Consider the following 21534-nt stretch of genomic DNA (forward strand, 5'->3'; position numbering starts at 1 on the left):
CTCTCCAGCAGCTAGCCCTGATGCAAGGAATGGAGGCACATCAGAGAATTTTTATGTCATTGGGATGTTGACATTTCAACTACTGCTTCATGAGAATTTCAGGCCTGAAGAGGTTGTCCAGAGTTTCTGTGAGTTAGACTTCTGTCACTAACTGCAACAGTGTGAAGAGAAAGTGGAAATGTGTATTGCCTTCCAGTGTCAGTGCAGTGTGCATGGAAGCACAGGTGTTGATGGTCACATTTAAAGACCAAACCAAAACAGAATAAAAGCCTCACCTTGGCTGAAATGTCTGGAAGTTTTGTCCCAGTTCAAAAGTTGCTGCTTTTGGACATGTAAATGCTTTTCTCTGTGCCTTTACAGCATCATCACTGTTATAAAAAACATATGTTTTTTTCAGGGAGAGCTTTTGATATGAAGTAAACAAACTAGATTTTCAGGTACAGATATCCTGTGAAATTGCAGATCTGGGGAGAAGAGCCTCCTTATGAGGAGTTATGCAGGCACACTCCCAGTTACCCAAAATGGCAAAGCTGAGCTAAACTAAACATCTGCTTTCTTTTTCATTCATACATTTTGGGGTGTGTGTGTTTATTTCAAGGAGTTCTGTAACAAAATATCTACTTTTACTAGATCTTAACAGTTTCCTCTGTACATTTACTGGACCATTGGTCTGCTGCTATAGTACCAATGAGGTGACCTCACTGGAGCTGTTGTCATGGAAATTTGGATGGTTAACACTAAATGTTTCATGCTGGTTTTTTTTCGTTGGACCTTTTTATAGCTTCCAATCCCTTCAAATGCAAGCCATGGAAAAGGAGATTTTTGTAAGTGCTTTGGAGTTTTAGACTATTAGGTACAAGAGGGCTTGCAGTTAACCAGAACCAGAACCAAAAGTATGTGCTGGAACTTCAGATTTTGTGTAAATTCCACTGAAATAAAACCTGTGGGATTTGACGTTCTGTGGAAACAATTGACGTTTCCATTTGACACACAATCATCCAAAGGTGACTTCTGCAGACTTAAGAAAAATGTTCTTTTATATGCCAATATAGTTCTTGGATGCTATGTTTTGTTATAAAGTGCAGAATCATATATATAATTATATATTGTAGGTTATTACAATTCAGGTAGCATTTCTTTATCTTTTATTTCTAAAGATCAGTAATGATTTCATGTATATTGAAAAACAACACAAAATGTCCCAGTCCACTTGTATATTAGATGTGGATGAAATACCAGTAGTCCCTAGAGCTGACATAATTTGGGGGGGGAAGTTAGCATAAATGTAATCTTACCTTGAAATCTTTCTTTCCTTCCCTTCTTATCTCTTTCTTTCAGCCAGATTGTTAGTACATCACATAGACCATCATCCTTCTATCCCCCTCCAGCATCTTATGGAGAACCTCTAAGTCTGTGACATCTGTGTTTTAGAAATACTGAATACTCACCACTCCCTTTTGGGTTTCCTCAGTGAGTAAGGGTTTAGATACAGAGTGCTTTGGAAATACTATAAAAGTCAGAATTCAGTCACTCTGGAAGGGGTGTGGCAGCATGAGGTGTCCAACTTAGCTGTGATTCAGTGGTAGTCATCCCTCTGATTTACCATTTTCCAAAAAATCCAGCCTTAACTTGTGGGAGAGGGTGGAAGAACAAAAAATTGGGTAAGTTTAAAAGAGTAATTTCATAATTTGTGACAAGACTACAGGCTCCAATTTTGTGTGTGTGTATTGTTATAATTTGCAGTTCAATAAAGTACAATGTGTATCAGATTTTGTGCTTAATAAGTGTTAATACAGATAAATGGTAGGAGATGCTAATGTGATCTGGCTATATCCTAATGGAAGGGATCTTGAGTAAACAGCTTGCTCTTCTCTTTTCTTCCCAACAGCATCACTTCAATAGCTTCCAGTAAATGCAAAATATCCTAAGGAAAGTAATGTGGTTTTCACTGTCCTTGATAACAGTTTAGAATTATTTCCAAGAGAGTTAAACCATGATCTATCCTAGCTAAATTTCTTCAGAAAAAGTTGAAAAGTTTTAGTTCAAATTACATAGAATCATAGAATTGTTTTGGATGAAAAGGACTTAAGATGATCAAATGCAGCCATTAACAAACCCACCACTAAACAATGTCACTAAGCACTATATCTACACATGATAAATATTTTAGTGTAAATGGTTCTTAGTGGATTGTAGGAGGTCAGTGGGCTTCCTGTGTGTCATTAATTTCAAAATACCCTCTAATCTTGTAGGTTGTTAACAATGTCTTCTATGCTCTATATGTGATAAGGGGTCTTGCTAGAAGCTGAGGGCTTTTTATGTCTGCTGTTCTGCCTCCTCTTCCACTCTATTGAATGCAGTGTACAGTAGGAATACCTATGTGAGTAGGTAACTCAATCCCAGGTCCATTTCAAACCTGTGAAGGGAACTACTTGCAATTTCACCCACCTCCAAAAAAAAAAAAAAAAGGATTTAATCTCTGTCGATAACAAATGAGCACAGATGTTTCTAGCTATGAAATACCTGTTGTATTGCTTTATTTCACATTTGTTACTTAAAAGTTTATGGTATTAAATGAATGAGATAATGAAGCAGTACAAGACAAACAGAAATAGTTTGTATCATAAGGACAGAAGGGGGCTGGAGAAGAATTAATTAGTGAACACCAGGTGAAAAGCCCTCTAGATATGGAGCAGAGAATACTAATAGGCTTCCCAAACCAGATGTTATAGAAATACCCCCTTCAGAGCCAGTCAGGTATCATTGCTTTTGGAGGTGCTCTAAAAACCCCTGGAGGCCTCCTGTCTCTGCAGTTTCTTTTTGAATTGTGCTTTTTCATGGGGAGGAGTCTGAAAGTAAGAGGCAATCTGAGATATGGCTGTTCACTCATGGAGACCAGCCAGGTTTTTGTTGTATTTTGGGCTTCAAGTAAGGTATGTTGTGAGAGCATGTGAAAGAAAACTTTAGTGTATCAGCAACATGAGGCATCTCTCCTGGGGACAAAGCACTACCACAAAACAGAGCAGTCCAGCTTCACTAGATTACCGAGTACAATAATGTTCTACTTCTGAGCTTGTTTACAATGATCTATAAACAGATTCTGCAAATATTGGTGTGGATTTGTTTGTTTTTTTCAGGAAGGAAAGAAAAACTTTTTGTGCCTCTCTAAATTGCATGGAGTGCTCTCCAACTCACATGACTTTGCAAATAGTGTAACCTGTTCTGAGGAGTCATGAGGAAAGTTCTCAAGATGAGATTTGTCTGTAATATTAAAAGGAACATGATACTGTGAAAGTGGCATACAGTGCATGCTACATCAGTCCACATTGCTTAGAAATCTTCTGGAGGCAACATTTAGTGTATGAGGAAGTCTGGTCACCTAGATACCCACAGGCTTTAGGTACTGCAGACAGAAATGTTGTAGACCACTGTGTGGATGGGGAAGCTGCTGAGGGTGGCAATGTTTGTAGTTGTTTTATTCCCAGTGAGGATATAGCAGTAAAATACTGGGTCATATGCATTGGGGCATGAAGTCATGGAGCAAAAAGGAACTGTCTTTCTGTGCATTCACTGATCTTAAATACTTAGGTAGCTGTTGGTAAGAATCTTGCTTTGGCTCTACCCGTGGTGCCTTCACTATGCACAGAAAAACTCATGGGAGCTTGCAAAAGATGGTCATCATCTAGGGACTGGAGGGATATTAAACTTCCTGCCTCTCTTTTTGAATTAAATCTTGGTTTGAAAGTGGATTTGTGGGAGGAATGAAGGTCAACAAATAGCAATAGAAAAAAGGGAGTAAAGAGGTGAAAACTTGAAAATCAAGATGTCAAGTTAGTGACTAGAAAAAGTCAGTGAGGTGTAGGGGGCTGTAGAGAAGTCTCCAAGCAAGATAACAGAATAAAAATGTTGTGACGATCTGAATATAAAATGCCTTTCACTAAAATGAAAAGTAACTTGAAAATTGCTACTGTTTCCTAACTTGAATTTCTACAAATGCTGAGGAAGAAGGAAATTCTGTCACTTTTAAAACTTCTTTGTGTACTTCAGCAAGAGATTGGTTTTGCTCTAGAAATTTTTAGTTTGTTCTTTGGTTAAATTAGTGGGTAAGACTTCTCACAAAAGAAATCTGAAATGATTGTGTCTTACCATTCTTATTCTGGCAGCTGTAGGTTTCCTGTGGAGAAGAGGAAGTTGTGGGGTCCCCATCACTAGGGATTCTTGGAACTCAGGTGGATGATATTTCCCAGCAGCTTATCTAAGTTTGAGGTTGTATCTAACTGGAAAGCTTGCCTTACTTTATATGGAGGGCTGCACTGTCAGAAGTCACATCCAAATTAAATTTTTTTGTGATTCTGAAATGAGAAAGGTATCTTGATTAAAAAAAATTCTCGTGAAATCTATAAATTAAAATAAATTAAAATGCTTCAGATCTAAAAATGCAAACCCTTAAGTCCATTGAGTGTAGAAAACTGTTCAAAAAAGTCAATTGACTACTAATATGAGTTTAAGGAATGATAAGGATGGGAAGCATTCATCTGTTTTATTACTGCACAGCTGTTGCTAGAAGTGTGCTGACAACAGACCAACTGCTTTTTAGTACATATAAAACTATCAAAATCAAAGATTTTATGCAGTCTTTTAAAAATGCAAATAAATACTTTGCTGCATCACCTTTTTATATATGTTCTGTGTCTCAAACATTTTTTCTTCTTTCCAACAACTTTTACAAAATATTCCATGACTTCAAGTACCTTTATGGGTGACAAAAATATTACTATCTCTCCTTATACAACTAGATGGCTTTTAGCCATGTGTTTCTATATATATGAGTTATCCAAAGCTGTGGACCCTGTTTTTTCATGTACCAGCAGTCTCAAGTAAAATAGAGAAGGAAAGGTATTAGCACCAAACAGTCTGTTAGACTTCTTGACATGTTTTGTCGAGTTTACTATGGTCAGAAAAAAAGGCAAGTAAAAACACTTTAAGATACTTCAAATGTCCTCTTATACCTGAGTAGGCAGGCAGAATTCACTTCATCAAAACATCTACTTGTTTAAAGAGCTTTGTGAAAGATTTTCAAGGCTCTTTCCCACCTGGTTTAGTGTGAGATCTTCTGATGTTCAACTTAAGATCTGATGCAAATGGCTTGAAGTCTCAGGAATTTATGAAGTCCATTTGTATAAGACCAGTTCCTGACAATATAGGTCTGTCTGAAATAAAACCACCTACACCCCTGAAATAGTTAAGCCTGTGCTTGAGCCCTTCACTGACCTAAAGCATTATGAAAGGACTTCTAGGTATAAAAGTGGTCAGTTGATACTGCAGGTATAAACACTGCATAGCATCTAAAATCAGAAATTGTCCCACTATTTTTTTTTCCTAGTCCTGGCCAGTTGATGTGTTGTTAGCAGTTCCTTTTCCTGTGCCACACTTTGCTTTCCTGCCCACTGTGTATTCAAGAAACAGGGAATTGTCTTTGGTTTTTTTCCAGTCTGGTTTTGTTTGCCAAAAGGCAGCTGTTGCATTCAGCTGTTATTGTGCTTTTTTTTCATTAAAATAGTTTCTCTTTCTCAAATCTACTGACAGACTAAAGACATGGACATCTTACCACATGCTTCTATGTAAACTTTACAGGGTGGCTTCTGGTTGCACGGCAAAAAAGTACAACTGCAGTTTCTCTTTCTTTGAAGGAAGAGCTGTTCCTCATTCTTTGGTTGCAGCAACCTGTGTGTACTTAAAAATTATTGCCCTCTTTTAACTGTTTGGTGCATGGCATAAAACTGTAGCTGTTTGTCTAATAATAGAACACTGTGCATTAGAAGTTCTAGATGTGGGTTTATGTTTTGCTTGGTTACCCAAGCACCAAGTCACAAGAATACTCAGCATTTCAATTCCCTGCGTTGTCTAAACATTCTCATCATAGCAGAAATAACAGGGTATACTAAAAAAAAAATGAAACAGTTGATTGTTAAATGGTTATAGATACATCTAATAAATCTAATTTAGACACTGTAAATGCATGCTGTCTGAGAGTGAGTGATGCAAAGGTAATATTCTGTGTTTGGTAAAGTTTCATTCTTGCTTACACTGTTGTTCTATGATAAGTTTTGTGTTTTTAGGGAAATAATATTAGGTAATCAGCAGTTGTTTGTCTGAGTACAGGAATTTAATCTTCATCCATTCACTACTTATTTGTACTGAGAAACAAGACAGAAAACATGTAAGAATTGAAGTATGGTAGAAAACAAAATGAGTGCATCAGGAAGAAATCATACATGTGGGCAGCAGTCCTACCCCCTATAGGAGGTATCTAAGTCATCAACCTGAGGTGGGATGGGACCTCTGGAGGTCATTTAGTTCAGCCCCCAGCGCAAAGCGGAGTCACTTAGAGCAGGTTGCTCAGGGCTGTGTCCAGAGCCTGTTGCATATCTACAAGGATGGAGACACTGCAGCCTCTCTGGGCAACCCATGCCAGCCTGTGGACACCCTTACAATAAAAAAGACTTCCCCATGTTCAGAAAGAACTCCACAATCTTTATAAAATTCCAGCAGCATTAACTTAATTCAGGCACAACTTGATCCTTGCTCCTTTTTGGTACAAATTGAAGAGACACAAAATGTGACTCAGTTTTCATCTTAGGTAATTGCTGTAGGTTTTTAAGAGATGTGGTTACTGCTTGCCCAGTAGCATGCTGCTTAATCTGGAAAAAATCTGTCTGTGGTTAATAAACATTTGCCAGGATAGAGCCTACATTGTTTCATAATTTGAAATAATTTCATTTATACATTAATTTATATTTCATGGATTTATTTTCTTTATTTTTTTAATGGTTATTTGATTTTCATGTACTCAGCATTCAGGTCTGTTTGCTGAGGTAGCCAAGGTCAGAATCACACAGGAGTGTGTGGATTCTTTGTTTGTAGATCCTTGCATAAGCAGCCTGGAATGGAACAGGTAGATGAACAGATCACAAATCTTTATCAGGCCAAGAGCAATTCCAGGAAGCTATGTATCTTGTCTTTCTCATTCATCACAGCATCTTACTTTTACTAATTAAAAAGATTAATTCTTAACATACAGAAGGATCACAGGAAAGCCAGGTGGTGATTTGCTACTTCTGCTTGAGCAATACTGCATCAATTGCCTAATCAGGGTAATAAAATTATATTAATAGGCTGTGATATTTTTTTGTTGCTGTTGTTAATAAGCAGGAACAGAGAAGTTGGTGTTTTTCAGTAAGTGTAGCATGGAAGACAGCTGTTAGTTATAAATTACATAATTCAAGCCTTAGGATGTGTGAAAATAAATAAATAAATGCTCCCCTTGGTTTTTCATCAACAGGCCCTGCTAAGTCTCCTCAAACACGACTTTATTAAGTGCTGCAAAGTGATTCTGTGTGATACAGTGTTTTTCTTTAACTGCTATCTGTATGGACTCTAAGCACTGCTGAATAGCAGTTTTGTCAATGTCCGAGGTGTTTGATAACAAAAAACATAGAAGAAATCAAATGCAATACCTGTACATCTGTGATGGGTGGCCTAAAGCTGCATTTTAGCTCAGCTATAACCCTGACAGCACCTGCACTGCTGGAAGCACTTTCTACAGTCATCGGCATGGGTGGTGCTGTGGTGGGAGCTCAGCTCGTGTTGAGACAGTGGCACTTTTCTCCTGGGTGAGAGCTATGTTCCTGTCTTTAACAAAACGAGAGTTTTTCAGAAGATAGCTCTTTCCTTTGCTGTTGCCTCTGCAGCCTCAGCAAAATCAGAGGTGGGATCTCAGGTCTCTGCATCAATTCAGGGCAACTGAGAAGTAAAATTGCCTGTGACTGGGCGTCCAGACACTCCCACAAGAGTTAATTGTGTCTATTGGAAAATGCTGAAGTGGTTGTGCTTGAAATATGAGCAGAATAAAGTTTTATGTTTCACTGTCATCCTGATATGTTATGAGACTAAAAATTGGTTCTGTGAAGGAGTATTGGGTAAATAAAACTGAGCTGAACCTTGAGCTTTAGAGGAAATGGATATCATCTGAGGTCAGTGGCTGATGATGCACTCTGCCTTGTGCTCGAGGGTGAAGTAATACTTCCTTTGTTGTCTGACTTTATTTGTAATTTGCTATTTATTGTCTTAAATCCACTAGCTATATGTGTGTGTGTGTATATCTATCTGTCTGTCTAGCTCTCTGTATCTCTCTCTATATATAAATATCTATCTATATCTATATTTTCTTGTCTATAAAAAGAAGCCTATTGAATTTTGCATGAGCACCCAGAACATAACCATTTAATATCTTTTTCTTCTTTCTAAGTCATTTGCTGTTTCCTGCGTTAGTTTATTTACTTTACTGCATTATGCTTAGCCACAGAAATGTCTGAAAAAGATAGCAATCATTTCTCCAAAGCATTCTTTAGGTTTAGGGATGCCTTTTATAGAGAAGATGGTTCTCCTGTGCTGCTTTATTAGTCTGCTGCTCTCAGACTTCTTTTGGTACTATCCACATTTAACTACTTGTAAATAAGCAAATTTCAATCAATCTTTGTCAGGGGAAATTTGTTTTGTCAGGAAACTGGCACACATAGAATTTTTTTTTTCTGAGAGTTACTTGAGGAAATTAAAAAGTTTATCTATTGTAATTCTAGGTGGTGGCTTCACATTTGTTACGGCAGCAACACCAGCTGCAGAAGAACCTTCATCTCCTTCCAGCCAAAGCAGTGGGATCTAACCAGGCACTGGCCTTGCAGCAGTTTAGCAGAGAGCATATGCACGTTCTTACCTTATAACCATATCAGAAATTGTGACCATTTGCTGTTACTTAAAATATATTAGATGGCAGTTTGGGTTTTCTTTATAATTACAGCATCTGAAGACTACAGCAGACTGCTCTTTCATAGAGGTGCCCTGAAAGTGATTTTATATGGGGAAACAATATTATTTGAGAATGTCATCTAGGATGGCAGAATGAAAAATAACATCTAAAATAATTATTATGTTTCTTTAAAAAACATGGCTCTTTACAGACAAAAAAACCCAAACGTGAGACTACTGTAACAATGTAATGTGCTATTATAGGACTGAAAGCAAGTTTGCAAGAGACTCATTAATCCACATGTCATGAATGTTTGTGTAAGAGAAGGGAGTGAAAAATGACAGAGGTTAAATAACTTTCCTACTTAATTAGTTGGTGGCTTCTATTGTTCTTTCTGAAGTATTTTTATATTTCATTTTGAGTTTGAATTTGTCATGTTATGCTGATTCCTTCAGGTGCAAAAGTTTTACTGAAAACACAGCATTACAAGAGATACAAAACCCAAGGTCTTTAGACAGTGTTGATGGTGAACTCTCGGCAGGGAGACAAATGAGCAAAAATCTGGTTGGTGTTTAACTTGTATAGTTTGTTGGACAAATACAAGACCACTTTGTCTTTCAGAAAACAAAACCAAGTTTCAGAAAAATAAGGAAGGGACATTTCTTAGTGTTGCAACTCATTTGTTGTAAAGACCAGATGCTGATTCTATGTGGTTTTTTTTTTTTACCCTTCTATAGGTGCCTGAGATTATAAGCTCTATTCGACAAGCTGGAAAAATTGCTCGTCAAGAAGAGTTCCAGAATAATCTCTCGGATGTTGAAGACCCTTTTGCCAAAAAGTTTGAGGTGCTGTTCTGTGGGCGAGTGACAGTAGCACATAAAAATGCACCTCCAGCACTCATAGATGAATGCATCGAGAAATTCAATCGTGCAAGTTGTACAAAAAAATCAGATTTGAACTCATCATCCCAACAACATGAAACTGCCAACAACTTTGGAGGCTTCTCTTTCGGCAACAAATTTCGGTCTGTCTTCCAGCCTTTGGTCAGCGAAGAGGAGGAGAAAAGGCCACTTAGGAAATCCTTTTCTCAGCCTGGGCTTCGTTCCTTTGCTTTTAAGAAGGATATGCAAGAGGGAAGCCATAGGAGTAACAGCTTTGTCAAGTCTTTTGAAGAAGATGCAGTTTCACTGAACCTAAAACGTCAACTTGTCTATGGCCACAGTGTTGTGCAGCCAACAGACATTGCAGAAAACCGGACGATGTTGTTTACGGTAAAGCCAGACTTGCAGCTCTTGGTGGTGTTTTCACATTTTGGAGTGTGGAGTGGCAAACACCAAAGCAGATGTTCTGCCAGATGGCCTTTACTTCTTTAATAACTTTATTAGGATTACCCGAGCTTAACATAAACTTGTCCATTTCTCTAGAAAGCATTACTAGACGGTGAAAATTGTTCTAAGTATTAAAAATAAGTTTGTATTAAATATTTTAAAACAGCACTACCTGAAGCACTGGACTTCTAAAGGTATCTTTTAGAAAGCTGCAGCAAGTTAGAAGGTAGCCATACAATTTCAAAATGTTATTTACAATTATACTAACTAGTAACAACAGAAGTAAATTTCCAGGTGAATGAGTTATCTGTAACTAGAGCAGGACCACACCATGACTAGGGGCTAGTAGACTTAATATCCCACGGTAAGCAGTGTGATTCATTTAGGTGTTCCTTCTTCCAATATGTGTAATGATGGAATAGTGTAGTTCCTTCCTAGGCTCCCCCACACCTACCTTCACTCCCATCCTGCTTTTGTGTGGCTAGCAATGCCATTGTCATGATAGGTGAGCAGCAAAGGTGTTTTCAAGACCTGAGAAACGAAGAAGGAAAGTGTTACTTTTCTTAAAATTTACCTGATAGATAAGTTACATAACATATTTTCTATATGCTGTGTCTTATGAATATAATGCAAACATGGAGGTGCTATAGCCATGTCTGGCTATCATCAAGTCATCTTGGATCTGCCAGCTGCTGTTGGGGCTGGGAGTTTTTAAGGACAGTAGCAGAGTGGAGCAGGTTACAGCAGGTTTTTGGGTGGGGGGCAAAGAAATGCTGCTTTAAGAAGGATTAACAAAGTATTATGTTTGTAAAATATAACACACCAGAATAATCAAAGTTAGCTATAACTGATTTAAAACTTACGTTTAGTCATGGCAGACTGGCATCAGAGACAAATGGAAAAAGGTGGAAGGAAATGTTGTGCTACAGTAAAAACTGTGCCTGTGTTCACTCTCTTCTCCTGAGCACATATTTCACACAGAAAATATAGGTGCTCTTTATAATAGTACCTAACTTTTAAACAGATCCTGACTCCATTATTAATTCATGGTACGTATTTTAGAGAATGGAAGATTATAGATGGATTGCACAGGTCCAAATGCTCTTACTCCAGTAAGTGCATATTTAATTTGTATTCTCAAAGACACATATGGCTGCAGCCTGAATATAACATCAGCAGGTGATGGGCTGATTTCCAAATTGTGGGGCTCTGCTTATCTGGCTTTCTATCTTTGTTTTTTTGGGTTGTTGTTTTGTTTGTTTGTTTGTTTGTTTTGGCTTGGGAAAATGTTGTTTAGTGTGCACTGTTGGATTCTTTTGCCATTCAGCCAGTCTAAACTCAGCTGAATACAAGGAAGCTGGGGTTTGCTTGCAGCTGGTGGCAGACCTGAGTTTGTTGGTTAACCTTCTCCTGTGCTTCAAAGGTTCTGAGCAACAGGACGGGTGCATTGTGCACAGGGCTTCACTCATGGTCATCAACTTGTGTGTGGCTACATATGCAACATTTATAAGTAACTTTATATCCAGAGGAAAAGCTGTTTGTATTTTCTCAGGTGAAGTTCTTGCTTGAATTTTCCCCAGGACTGCAGCAGAGAGGTTGGTTGGTGTGCAAGGTGTGAAAAATGTTACCTGCTGACTCTCCTCATCTAGTTCAGGCAGTCCTGATTTTGGTATCTCCTAATGAAGAACAGTTTTTCTAGCCAATTTCTTAGGATATTGGTTTTTTATTTTTAGGCTTTTCTCCTGGCTGTATTTTGAGAGTGGGGGTGTATTGGTGTTTTGTTTGTATTTGGTTTTTTCCTCTGTTCATTTGGCTTCAAATGAACCCTGCTCCCCTGGAACCAATTGGGAAAGGAGTATGTGGGGCTGAGCTAAGAGAGAGCCTCTCTCTGCAGGGAGGGGAAGGCAGCAGTAAGCAGGAGGAGGCTGCTGAGGAGGTGTTGCAAAGAATGACCCTATGGACATGTGCAAGGTCAGCCCTGGGGAAACAGGCATGGAGCTGGGGAAAGTCATTGTGAGTTGTTGAAGTGAAAGAAGAGGTGAAAGGTGAATGCACAGGACCATTCTTAGACACAGATGGCACATCTCACTTGTTTCATTCATATACAGGGTTCCCTCTTCCCCTCTTGCTTAAGAAATTACAAGGTCCATTGGTGCTGCTGATGGTTTTGTGTGCATCTTTTGTGATTTGGTAGTGGTTGAAGCCTCAGCAGGTCTGTCTAAGTCATGATCAGGAATGGATCCAGATTCCACCCATCTTCTCAAAAAATGTAAATCAGACTTGTCTGTTTTTAGCAGACTTTTTGATGTGCTTGAAAATATGAGGAATTTAAATTTTCTCTGTTAAAATGTTATAAAGACATTGCCAAGATCTGAAAAGTTAAAAGCAATAGTCTAACCTTAGAAATGCCTTTTGCCCATCAAAAGTTAGCATCAGCTTTTGGGTCACTGCTGTAAAAATGGCATAAAAGTTAAATTAAGTTATAATATAATCCGGTAAGTTTGTGTAGTCTGAGTTGAAGCCTTTAATTAAGTAGTAGATGAATAAAAGCCTAAAAATATAATTAGATGGAGTACAGGTAGAGGTACACACCTAGATTTAAATTTAAGGACAATTTCATTAAGTAGCTTTCGGGAATGTGCTATGTATCAAGACTGCCAAAAACAACAAAAGAGAGTGTGAGTATATATCCTCAGTGCAAAAGAAGTTACTTGTGGTAAAATATTACTGTAATCTAAGAAACATTATTCTGTTTCTTATCTAAATGTGAAACTAAATCTCAGTTCAGTAATGTGCAGAGCTCAGTGTTGTTTCAGTATTCTCTCTTTCTCTGGTATTAACACACTGATTGGTCTAAATGTATGGGTAGTAAAAAATTGAGATTTGTGTCTTGAAAACATTTTCATAATGAGACAAGAGGAAGTAAATATTACTTGTTATCATTTCGCTCTTTATTGTGCTCTTTTTAGATTGGCCAGTCTGAAGTTTACCTTATCAGTCCTGACTCAAAAAAAGTAGCACTTGAAAAAAGCTTTAAAGAAATATCCTTTTGTTCTCAGGTAAGATTGCAGTGTATTCTTTGTCTCTTTCTTTTTTGTTCATTTGTTTGTTTAAATATTCTCCATTTGTGAATGCTCAGTGGATTCTAACCCCAGTGGTTTCATTAATTGCTACTGACAAGTTGGTAGTTAATCAGTAATTTTGTAAGACTGTCACCCTTTTTTTTATGCTTTGCAATGTAATTTTGGAGATAAAGACTCACCACTGTGTGCTGTGGATGAGTAACATGATCTGGAAGGAACAGCCTGGTCAGCTCTGGTTTGAGATTTCAGTGGGCTTTGACTGACAGTTGTTCAAATCTCAGATTCTAAGATGTATTTTTAAAGAAGTGCTTAGGAAAGGAGAAAAATCTTATCTAAGAGTTATCTGAAAAATACTTCAAAAATACATTTGTTTGGGTTTTTTTCAAGAGTATAGATTGCATATGTGTAAAAGAAGAGAACCCTCTGCCATGCAGAGGTAGGACGTGTGATGCACTGAGTGTAAGCATGTTTCAGCCTCCTCATTTACTATTAAAGCCTCTTCTTTGGACCACAGAGTTTGCTTCCCTGTCCTTCTGCCTCTCATTTTTGTAGCTCTTTGATTTTGCATGAATTATGTTGAGAGCAAAATTCATCTAATGACTTATTTTGAGTGGTGATATTTTGAAAGAAATGCATCTTACCCAGGTGAAGATAAAGTAATGGTCTCACATAGGATACAGAGGCACAAGATTCACACTCAGCTACTGCAGTGGCTCAGCAGTCACTGTCACATCAGTCACTGTCACATCAAGGACAGGGGAGAGCTCAGCAATGGCAGCACTGTGGTATGGGCAGCTGCACTGACTGCGTGGAGGACTCTCCTTTGAGAGTTGCTCAGATATCAACCTGCAGACTGGAACAACTGTTCATAAGATATTCAAAGATATTTCATAGACCTGTTGCTGTTGTTGACTAACCAGTGTCATGATGCAAGGATTTGTCTTTCACTACCCACCTTCAGTCCTGCAGGGCATTATTTGTATTTATTTTGTCTGTGTACCAGATTTGGTTCAGTTTAAGTGAAAGGGGAAATGGAATTTATTTCAGGAAACTAGGTTAAAGTCCCTAGAGAACACAATTTAGTGTTCTCTTAAAAGCTGTAATAGATAATTTTAGTTTAAACATCTGAGAAATCAGCTTGAACTATAATAATGTAAATAATTTTCCTTTATTGAAGAATGGATGTCCCCACTAGTTTAACTAAAAATTCACTTTGAATAAAACCAGTGCAATGCTTGTTTGTGATGTAAGGCTTGGGTGGAAATAACACCCAGTATACCAATATGTGAATTTTGCTGCTTTTTCTGGCACGAGGAGCTGTTTTGCACTTGGCTTATTTGCATGGTGCATTTCTACATAGTGTATCACAGGATCTGATCTTAGTGATATTGGGCAAAACCTTTTTTTTTTTTTTCCCAGTAGGTTTATTTACCTATTTTTAAATATAAGGAATATGATTTGCTGTTATTTGCTTCTAGGTTTTTGGACTGGGGTTAGTTTTGGGGTTTTTTTAGAAATTATTGGATTTTTAAAATTTGATAAGAGTAGCTTTCATCCCCAAATATACAGGTACCTATTTGAAAATTTCAGAGGAAACATATGTAGTTTGCATGCTGTCAGATCAAGAGCTTTGAAGAGAATGCCTTGATCACAGAAAAAATATTTATGCCCCTGTTCCCTTAGGCCATCTCCTTAGGCAGAAGGTAGATTTTGTGAGTTGCCCTGAAGGTCAGCAGATGGTTGTGGCTCCTCAGAGCATAAAGAGAGATTCTGTTTGAACTCTACCCAACTTTCTGAACAATGTGCTACTGGGCAGATGCTATGACAGTTGAGCAAATATTAGTATTTAGGTACAAAGAGATTTTCCCCCAATTATGCATATTTGAGAAGACTTGATGGAACAGCCTTCTGGCCTCCTCTTGATCATACAAGAACTTTAATTACCTTTTCTTGAAGTCACTTGAGTTAAATTATAAAGGGAAACAGCATCAGTATTTAATTTACAGAATACCCAGTCTGTCAGTGAGACATCATAATGGAAAAGAGCATGTGGTCTGTGACAGCACCTGAATTAGCTAATCTGAAACAGCTGAAACCAGCACCTGGTTGCCTGCAGGTTTGTGGGCAGGGCCATGATCTCAACTAAGCTCCCTCCACCCTGGCAGTTTGGGTTTCTAGGAGAAGAAATGGGCTTTAAAAAAGGAACATGGGCTGTGAGGTTGGAGAGGGGGTTCAATGCATTTTGTATATGTTTCTGATGTAGCTGATGGAGGGATGTCTGTGGGTTACATCAGCCTGTTCTTGCTTTATCACATAGCTGCCTCCTGAAGTACTTAGTCCAAACATCCAGTGGAGCTGGAGTTGGAGAAGTTGCAGGCTTTACATCATTTCAGTGTCCTTCTGATTTTTTTGTTCTCATAAGTGTATTGTGGAATAAAGCCTTTGTTATCTATGTGTAATTGTCACACTCCAACAATCCAGGTATCTCCATGTACATAAAAGTATTTTCCTATCTGGCATGCTCTGAAGGTATGTTGTTGGTATTTCAAATAATCACAGATAAGAGAGCATTGTTCAGATTGCTTAAGGATAGCTAATGCTATAACTCTTTCATTACTGTTGTTTTTGTCCTAGGGAATTAGACACGTGGATCACTTTGGATTCATCTGCAGAGAGTCTTCAGAAAATGGAGGCTACCACTTTGTTTGCTATGTGTTTCAGTGTACAGATGAAGCACTGGTAAGTGAAAGAAAAGAAGAGCCTAATAGACTATTGGGCCCTAGGGATTATCTCTTGCTCCATATGCTGCATTTTGCTGAATGTCTTCAAATCATGCTCCAATCGGAAGTACAGTTGTTTAAAAAATGCAACTAAGATAACAGTCTGCAAAGGAACATGTTTTTTTGGAAAGCAGAAGTTAAAACCAGCTTTAAAATCTAATAAAACTTTCTTTCATTGCACAAAGACTAAATGCCTCTTTTTAGGGAGAGGCTTTTTTTTTTATAGTGTACATGTTAAGAAAATCAGGACAACACTACTGTGACACTACTGGTCAGGACAGTGTGTCACACCTACAATGTGGCTTTTTTTTATCAGAGACAGGAAAAAGTTTCTATATAGAGACAGTTTCTCTACCTCTGTATTCTGGAGTATACTAGAGAATACATACTGGTATGTATTCTCTACTTGTATTCTAGAGGTAGGACAGTATGAGAACAGCCTGAGGAAAATGACTTGGGGCAGTGTTGGATGATGAGAAGCTCAACATGAGCCAGTAATGTGCACTTGCATCCTGGAAAGCCAATTGCATCCTGGGCTGCATCAAAAGCAGCATGGCCAGCAGGGCAAGGGAGGTCATTTCCCCCAGTACTCTGCTCTTCTAAGACTCCACCTAGAGTAATGTGTTCAGTTCTGAGGCCCAACAACATAAGATTGACATTGAGATTTTGGAGTTATTCCAGAATAGGACCACAAAGATGATCAGAGGACTGGAGCACCTCTCCTGTGAAGACAGGTTGAGAGAGTTTGGGTTGTTCAGCCTGGAGAAGAGAAGGCTCCATGGAGACCTTGTAGCAGCCTTCCAGTACCTGAAGGAACCTGCAGAAAAGCTGGGGAGGGACTTTTTATAATGCCATGTAGCAACAGGATGAGGGGTAATGGCTTTAAACTGGAAGAGGGTAGATTTAGGTTAGACATTAGGAAGAAATTCTTTAGTGTGGGAGTGGTGAGACACTGGCATAGGCTGCCCAGGGAAGTTGTGGCTGACCTGACCTGTTCCTGAAATTGTCCAAGGCCAGGTTGGATGGGCCTCTGAGCTACCTGGTCAAGTGGGAGGTGTCCCTGCTTATAGCCGGGGGCTTGGACCCAGATGATCTTTAAGGTTCCTTCCAACCCAAATCATTCTATGATTTTTCTATTAATTAGATCACAGTAATAATATTGGATTGCCTGGGAGAAATCTGTCTTCATGGTGAGTTCTGTCCTGCTCGTGCCCAGAAGTGGCACAGGAACAGTTTTTCTTTTTGATCATTAGCACATTCCTAAGCCATCAGCAGTATAATTCTGGAAGACTGTTGTGTTTGTGTTAAGGAAAACAGAAGCTCAGTGGAGGAGTGAAATTCTGTTCCTTTGCACTCTTTTCTTTTCAGGTTGATGAAATAATGATGACATTGAAACAGGCTTTCACCGTAGCTGCTGTGCAACAAACTTCCAAGGCACAGCCCCATCTCTGTGAAGGATGCCCTATGCAAAGCTTGCATAAACTCTGTGAAAAGATAGAAGGTGAGGTTTAAAGAACTTTCTGGTTTAATATTTGTTTTAACAGTTTTATTGGGGGGGACAATCTTGCATGTGAAACTCTGGGGGAGTTAATGCTTTAAAAGAGTTTGGGACTTGGGATGAAAAGTTGAACACCAGTCTCTTTAATTAGAGGAGTGCAATATCAAGCTATTTGTAAGGCAGTAAGAATTTTCTAACAGATATTCAAGTCCTTGTATTTTAGTTGGATTTTTGAAAACTAAGGGTCTAAATATTACTGAATAGCTGCTAGCTTGGGTCTATTAGCCATATAAAAGCAAAGGGTTGTAGGTAAAGAGCTTCTCAAGAATATATGCTTCAACAGCTATGACCTGCTGTCCTGTTGAATCCACTTAGATACTGTCAATACACTACCACTAAATATAAACCGAACAGTGTGCTTCTAATATGCATGTTTGTGGTGTTGATCTATAGTCCTTCATGAAAATGCAGCTGTGAGAATTGTAGTTGTTGACCAGAAAACAAGTTCAAGAAAACCCTCTTTGCATTTTAGCAAATTTCAGAGTTAGATTTTGTTCATTTAAGTGAAGTCTGGGGTGAATAAAGGGCAACAGCAGCTTGTCAGATCATGTGACAGTAGCTTGTTGGACTAAAACCTATCTAGTATTAATTTGATGGAGCTGGAGAACTTCCAAAACTACTTTTCACTCTATTTTGGTCCTCAGCTAGCTATATTTTTTGAGAAATTTCTCAAAGGCAAATGATTCTTAATGCCTTCAATCATGCCATCTGGTTAATCATATTGTCTGCTTCTGAAGGAGAAATGCCATGATCAGAAACTGAAGCAGAAAATACTGTTGATGGTTTGCTGTTTTTCCACAGAATATAGAGGAGAGGAATTTAATCCAGGATGAGAGCAGAAAAAAAAAGTAATCTGAATGAGCGGGTAGTCTGCTTTAGATTGTCAGTAAATGTTTTCAGAAGAAGCAAAGCAAGAACTTCACTAACATGCAACAAATTCACTCTTTTTCAGAAGAGCACAAGGCATGCAAACTGGAGAAAATAAAAGGAAATAATATTCAGACCACAAGGAAAGTCCTAGCAGTACCCCATAAACCACCAATAAAGCTCTCTGCTAAAATGCAATAGATTGTGGGTTTATTTTATCTTGTGTGATAATGCAGTCTTCAGCTAAGAGTATAATCCTGGTCTGTGCTCAGTAAATCTCCTTGTTACAGAGCTCACGTCCCTCATTTTAAAGACAAGTTCAGAAGTAATGTTAAATTAAGCTAGAGTTCTTTTTAATGCATTGTTATGAAATCAATGCAGTAGGTCAGCTCAAATAACTGACGAGCCTTGTCCTAAATTGTGTGCATATTTATGTGATTGATTAATTCTGACAAATTTGACATTGTGATTTGTTCTTTTTTTGTTTCTCTTGGTAGGATTACACCCTTCTAAGACTAAACTAGAACTACAAAAGCATCTAACAACACTAAATAACCAGGAGCAGGCCTCTGTTTTTGAAGAGGTTAAGGTAAGCTCTTTGTTTCCCCAAGATTTTAAAGCAAGTGTGTTGCTGGTTTTTGCTGATACCAGTCTGACACTCTGAAGTTATTTTCTTTTTTGTGTGTGAATTGTTATTTTTAATAGACTGGTAATCACTCTGTGCTCTACTTTCAAGATTGCTATTTTTCTAGAGCTCTTAAAAACTTGTCTTTTTATGAAAACACCTTATTTTACTCATTTTTCTTACCTACTTGTTTTCCATGAAAATGTTGGCGTTTCAGTGAGTAAAACTGAATACATTTATTTTTGTGGGTGACAGCATCTTGTAGTATTGAGAACATTCAGCTGGTACTTTGACCAAAAAAAAAATCACTGTATGTTCCCACATCAGAAAATCTGCTGTCTAAAATTTACCCTTAATACCCGTCAATCTAAATTTAAAAAATCAACTTTTTATCTTTTGATTGAAATAAATTTTAGCACAGAGGAAAGCATAGCTGAATTTAAGACTGGTGATGGACACTGCAGGAAATGTTGGACTTGACACAATATTGAAGATTAGGAAATTTCAGACTTTAAAAAAAAAATAATGTTTCCTTCCTCTTTTGAGTCATTTCAGACTCTTTGTGTATTTTCATGTGGCAGTTTATCATCCAGTACCAAATTTGGAAGTTACTTTCAGGGAGCAATTCCATGAGCTAATTCCTTTGTATAAAGCAGCCAGCTGGCATGGTTGCATTTCAAAGTTCTGCACACATTTTAATAGTCTAAAGCCTCAACAGTCAGGAAAATTGTTAATTGCTTGTGGTGCAAGTCTGCAAACAATTAACTTGGTAAAGCCAACAATAAAGTATATCTCTCCTGCCTGCCTTTTTGAGCTCATTAGTTGAGCTGAAAATTCAAATACCTGAAAGGTTACTGTATTCTTACAGCTCCATGTGTTGTAACCATGGTTTGCATTTTTAGATAACAGTTTTTCTAAGGATATTTTTTTCATCTGATGTGCTAGCCCAGCCTTAGATAATTCATACTGTTCCTTTTCATGAGTGATACAAATATAGAACTACAAGGTTTTGATTTCTTTACATCAAAAGCAAATTGTTAAAAATGTTTTTTAAGTCTTTGTTTTCTTGTGGTAATTTGGTACCTCTATAGTTATCTGTTATTTTGTAAATTCTGTAATGTATGAAGTGAGGCCAAGGGTTTCCTTTGAGAGTTCTGTTGCTTTGCCTGGGACACTGGTGTCCTCTGGTGGACTGGAGTAGTAGTATTAACAAAGTTCAACTTTTTCTTAATCATGTATTGACAGGACAAAATAAAAAGAGTAAACATTTGCTGCTATACAAATGTATAATTACTGTGCTTGTGGTGTTTTCAATTAAAGAAATTAAGACCAAGAAATGATCAAAAAGAGAATGAGTTGGTTATTGCTGTTTTGAGAAACATGTATGAAGAAAAACAGAAGGACCATGTTCATGTTGGAGAATCAAAACAGGTAAGTAATCATTCAACTTTAGTTCAGGTCAGAAGAAGCCAGGAAAAAAATCTTCCGTCCCATTTTTATGTCTTTCCAAAGGCTAATTTCTGTCACTAGCGTTTTGGAACTTCAAACTGTAGGCAGTGGTGAACACTGTTTTTATGATTTATAGGTTACTGTCATGTGCCAAAACATACATACCTAAGATTTTGAGGTACTTGGTACAGCCTCAGTTCAGACCTAGGAGAGAGATGCAAACGAAGCAGACCACTAATTAGTTTGATGCTTCTCACTGCAAGGAAAATTCAGAATATGTAAGAGAATATGTAATGGATTTATAATTGCTCAGTTTCTGAAACCAAAATCAGTTAATTTGATACTTGCTAAGATGCCAGTGCTCTAAGAACAGAGCTGAGTTGCCCTCAGTCCATCATTTGTCTAGCACAGAGTTTTATATTTACTCTGATTTATCTCCAGACCTGTGTAATAGCAGATACCTTTGAACATGTACTCTGGCAGTGTTACTTGTCTCAGCAATCATTAACCCATGTCATCCTGATGTTCATGTTCCCTTCTTTTCTACATAGGTATTCACTTTCATGCTTTTTATCTATTTTTATCTATTTTTTTATCTATCTATTTTTTTTTTTCCCTAATATTTAAATCAGGAGGAAAAAATGAAATGTGATACTAGTATGGATCGTAGTTAACAAAACTTACTTTCAAAATAAGTTTCTTCATAACAGCATAATGGCAGGCAGCATCCTTTTTGCCCTTTGAAGATAAGATGAGTGAAGGTAAAAAGAAAATACAGAAGCCTGTAATTTTGTCCAACTTTGGAAATAGAATGCTTCAAAATTATATCTAGACAGGACAGTTTGGTGACAGTGATGCTGTGCTAGTCAGCTGATCACCTACTAATAGTTACATAGATCAAGCATTTAAATCTCTGAAAATAGGTAGAGAGGGCTATGGTGCCTGGCAGCTTCAAGATATACCCTCAAAAATAGCACTGTACTCTGTTTTGTACTTCAGGTGTTGGATTTGGGTGGTAATATTTGCATCTAACTGTCT

At 37.8% G+C, this 21534-nt stretch overlaps 1 protein-coding gene across 5 annotated transcripts in view; it reads left to right on the forward strand.

Annotated features, from left to right (window-relative positions):
- Positions 1 to 21534, forward strand: part of TBC1D1 (TBC1 domain family member 1) — a 92748-nt gene that overhangs the window by 34374 nt on the left and 36840 nt on the right. For all 5 annotated transcript variants that reach the window (XM_030449559.1, XM_030449558.1, XM_030449561.1 and 2 more), the window contains 6 exons: positions 9544 to 10077; positions 13104 to 13193; positions 15852 to 15956; positions 17366 to 17498; positions 18920 to 19011; positions 20368 to 20478. In XM_030449559.1, coding sequence (XP_030305419.1) covers positions 9544 to 10077; positions 13104 to 13193; positions 15852 to 15956; positions 17366 to 17498; positions 18920 to 19011; positions 20368 to 20478 — 1065 coding nt within the window. The remainder of the gene's footprint in view (positions 1 to 9543; positions 10078 to 13103; positions 13194 to 15851; positions 15957 to 17365; positions 17499 to 18919; positions 19012 to 20367; positions 20479 to 21534) is intronic.

This window comes from Calypte anna, chromosome 4A (genome assembly GCF_003957555.1).
Source record: "Calypte anna isolate BGI_N300 chromosome 4A, bCalAnn1_v1.p, whole genome shotgun sequence".
Lineage (NCBI taxonomy): Eukaryota > Metazoa > Chordata > Aves > Apodiformes > Trochilidae > Calypte > Calypte anna.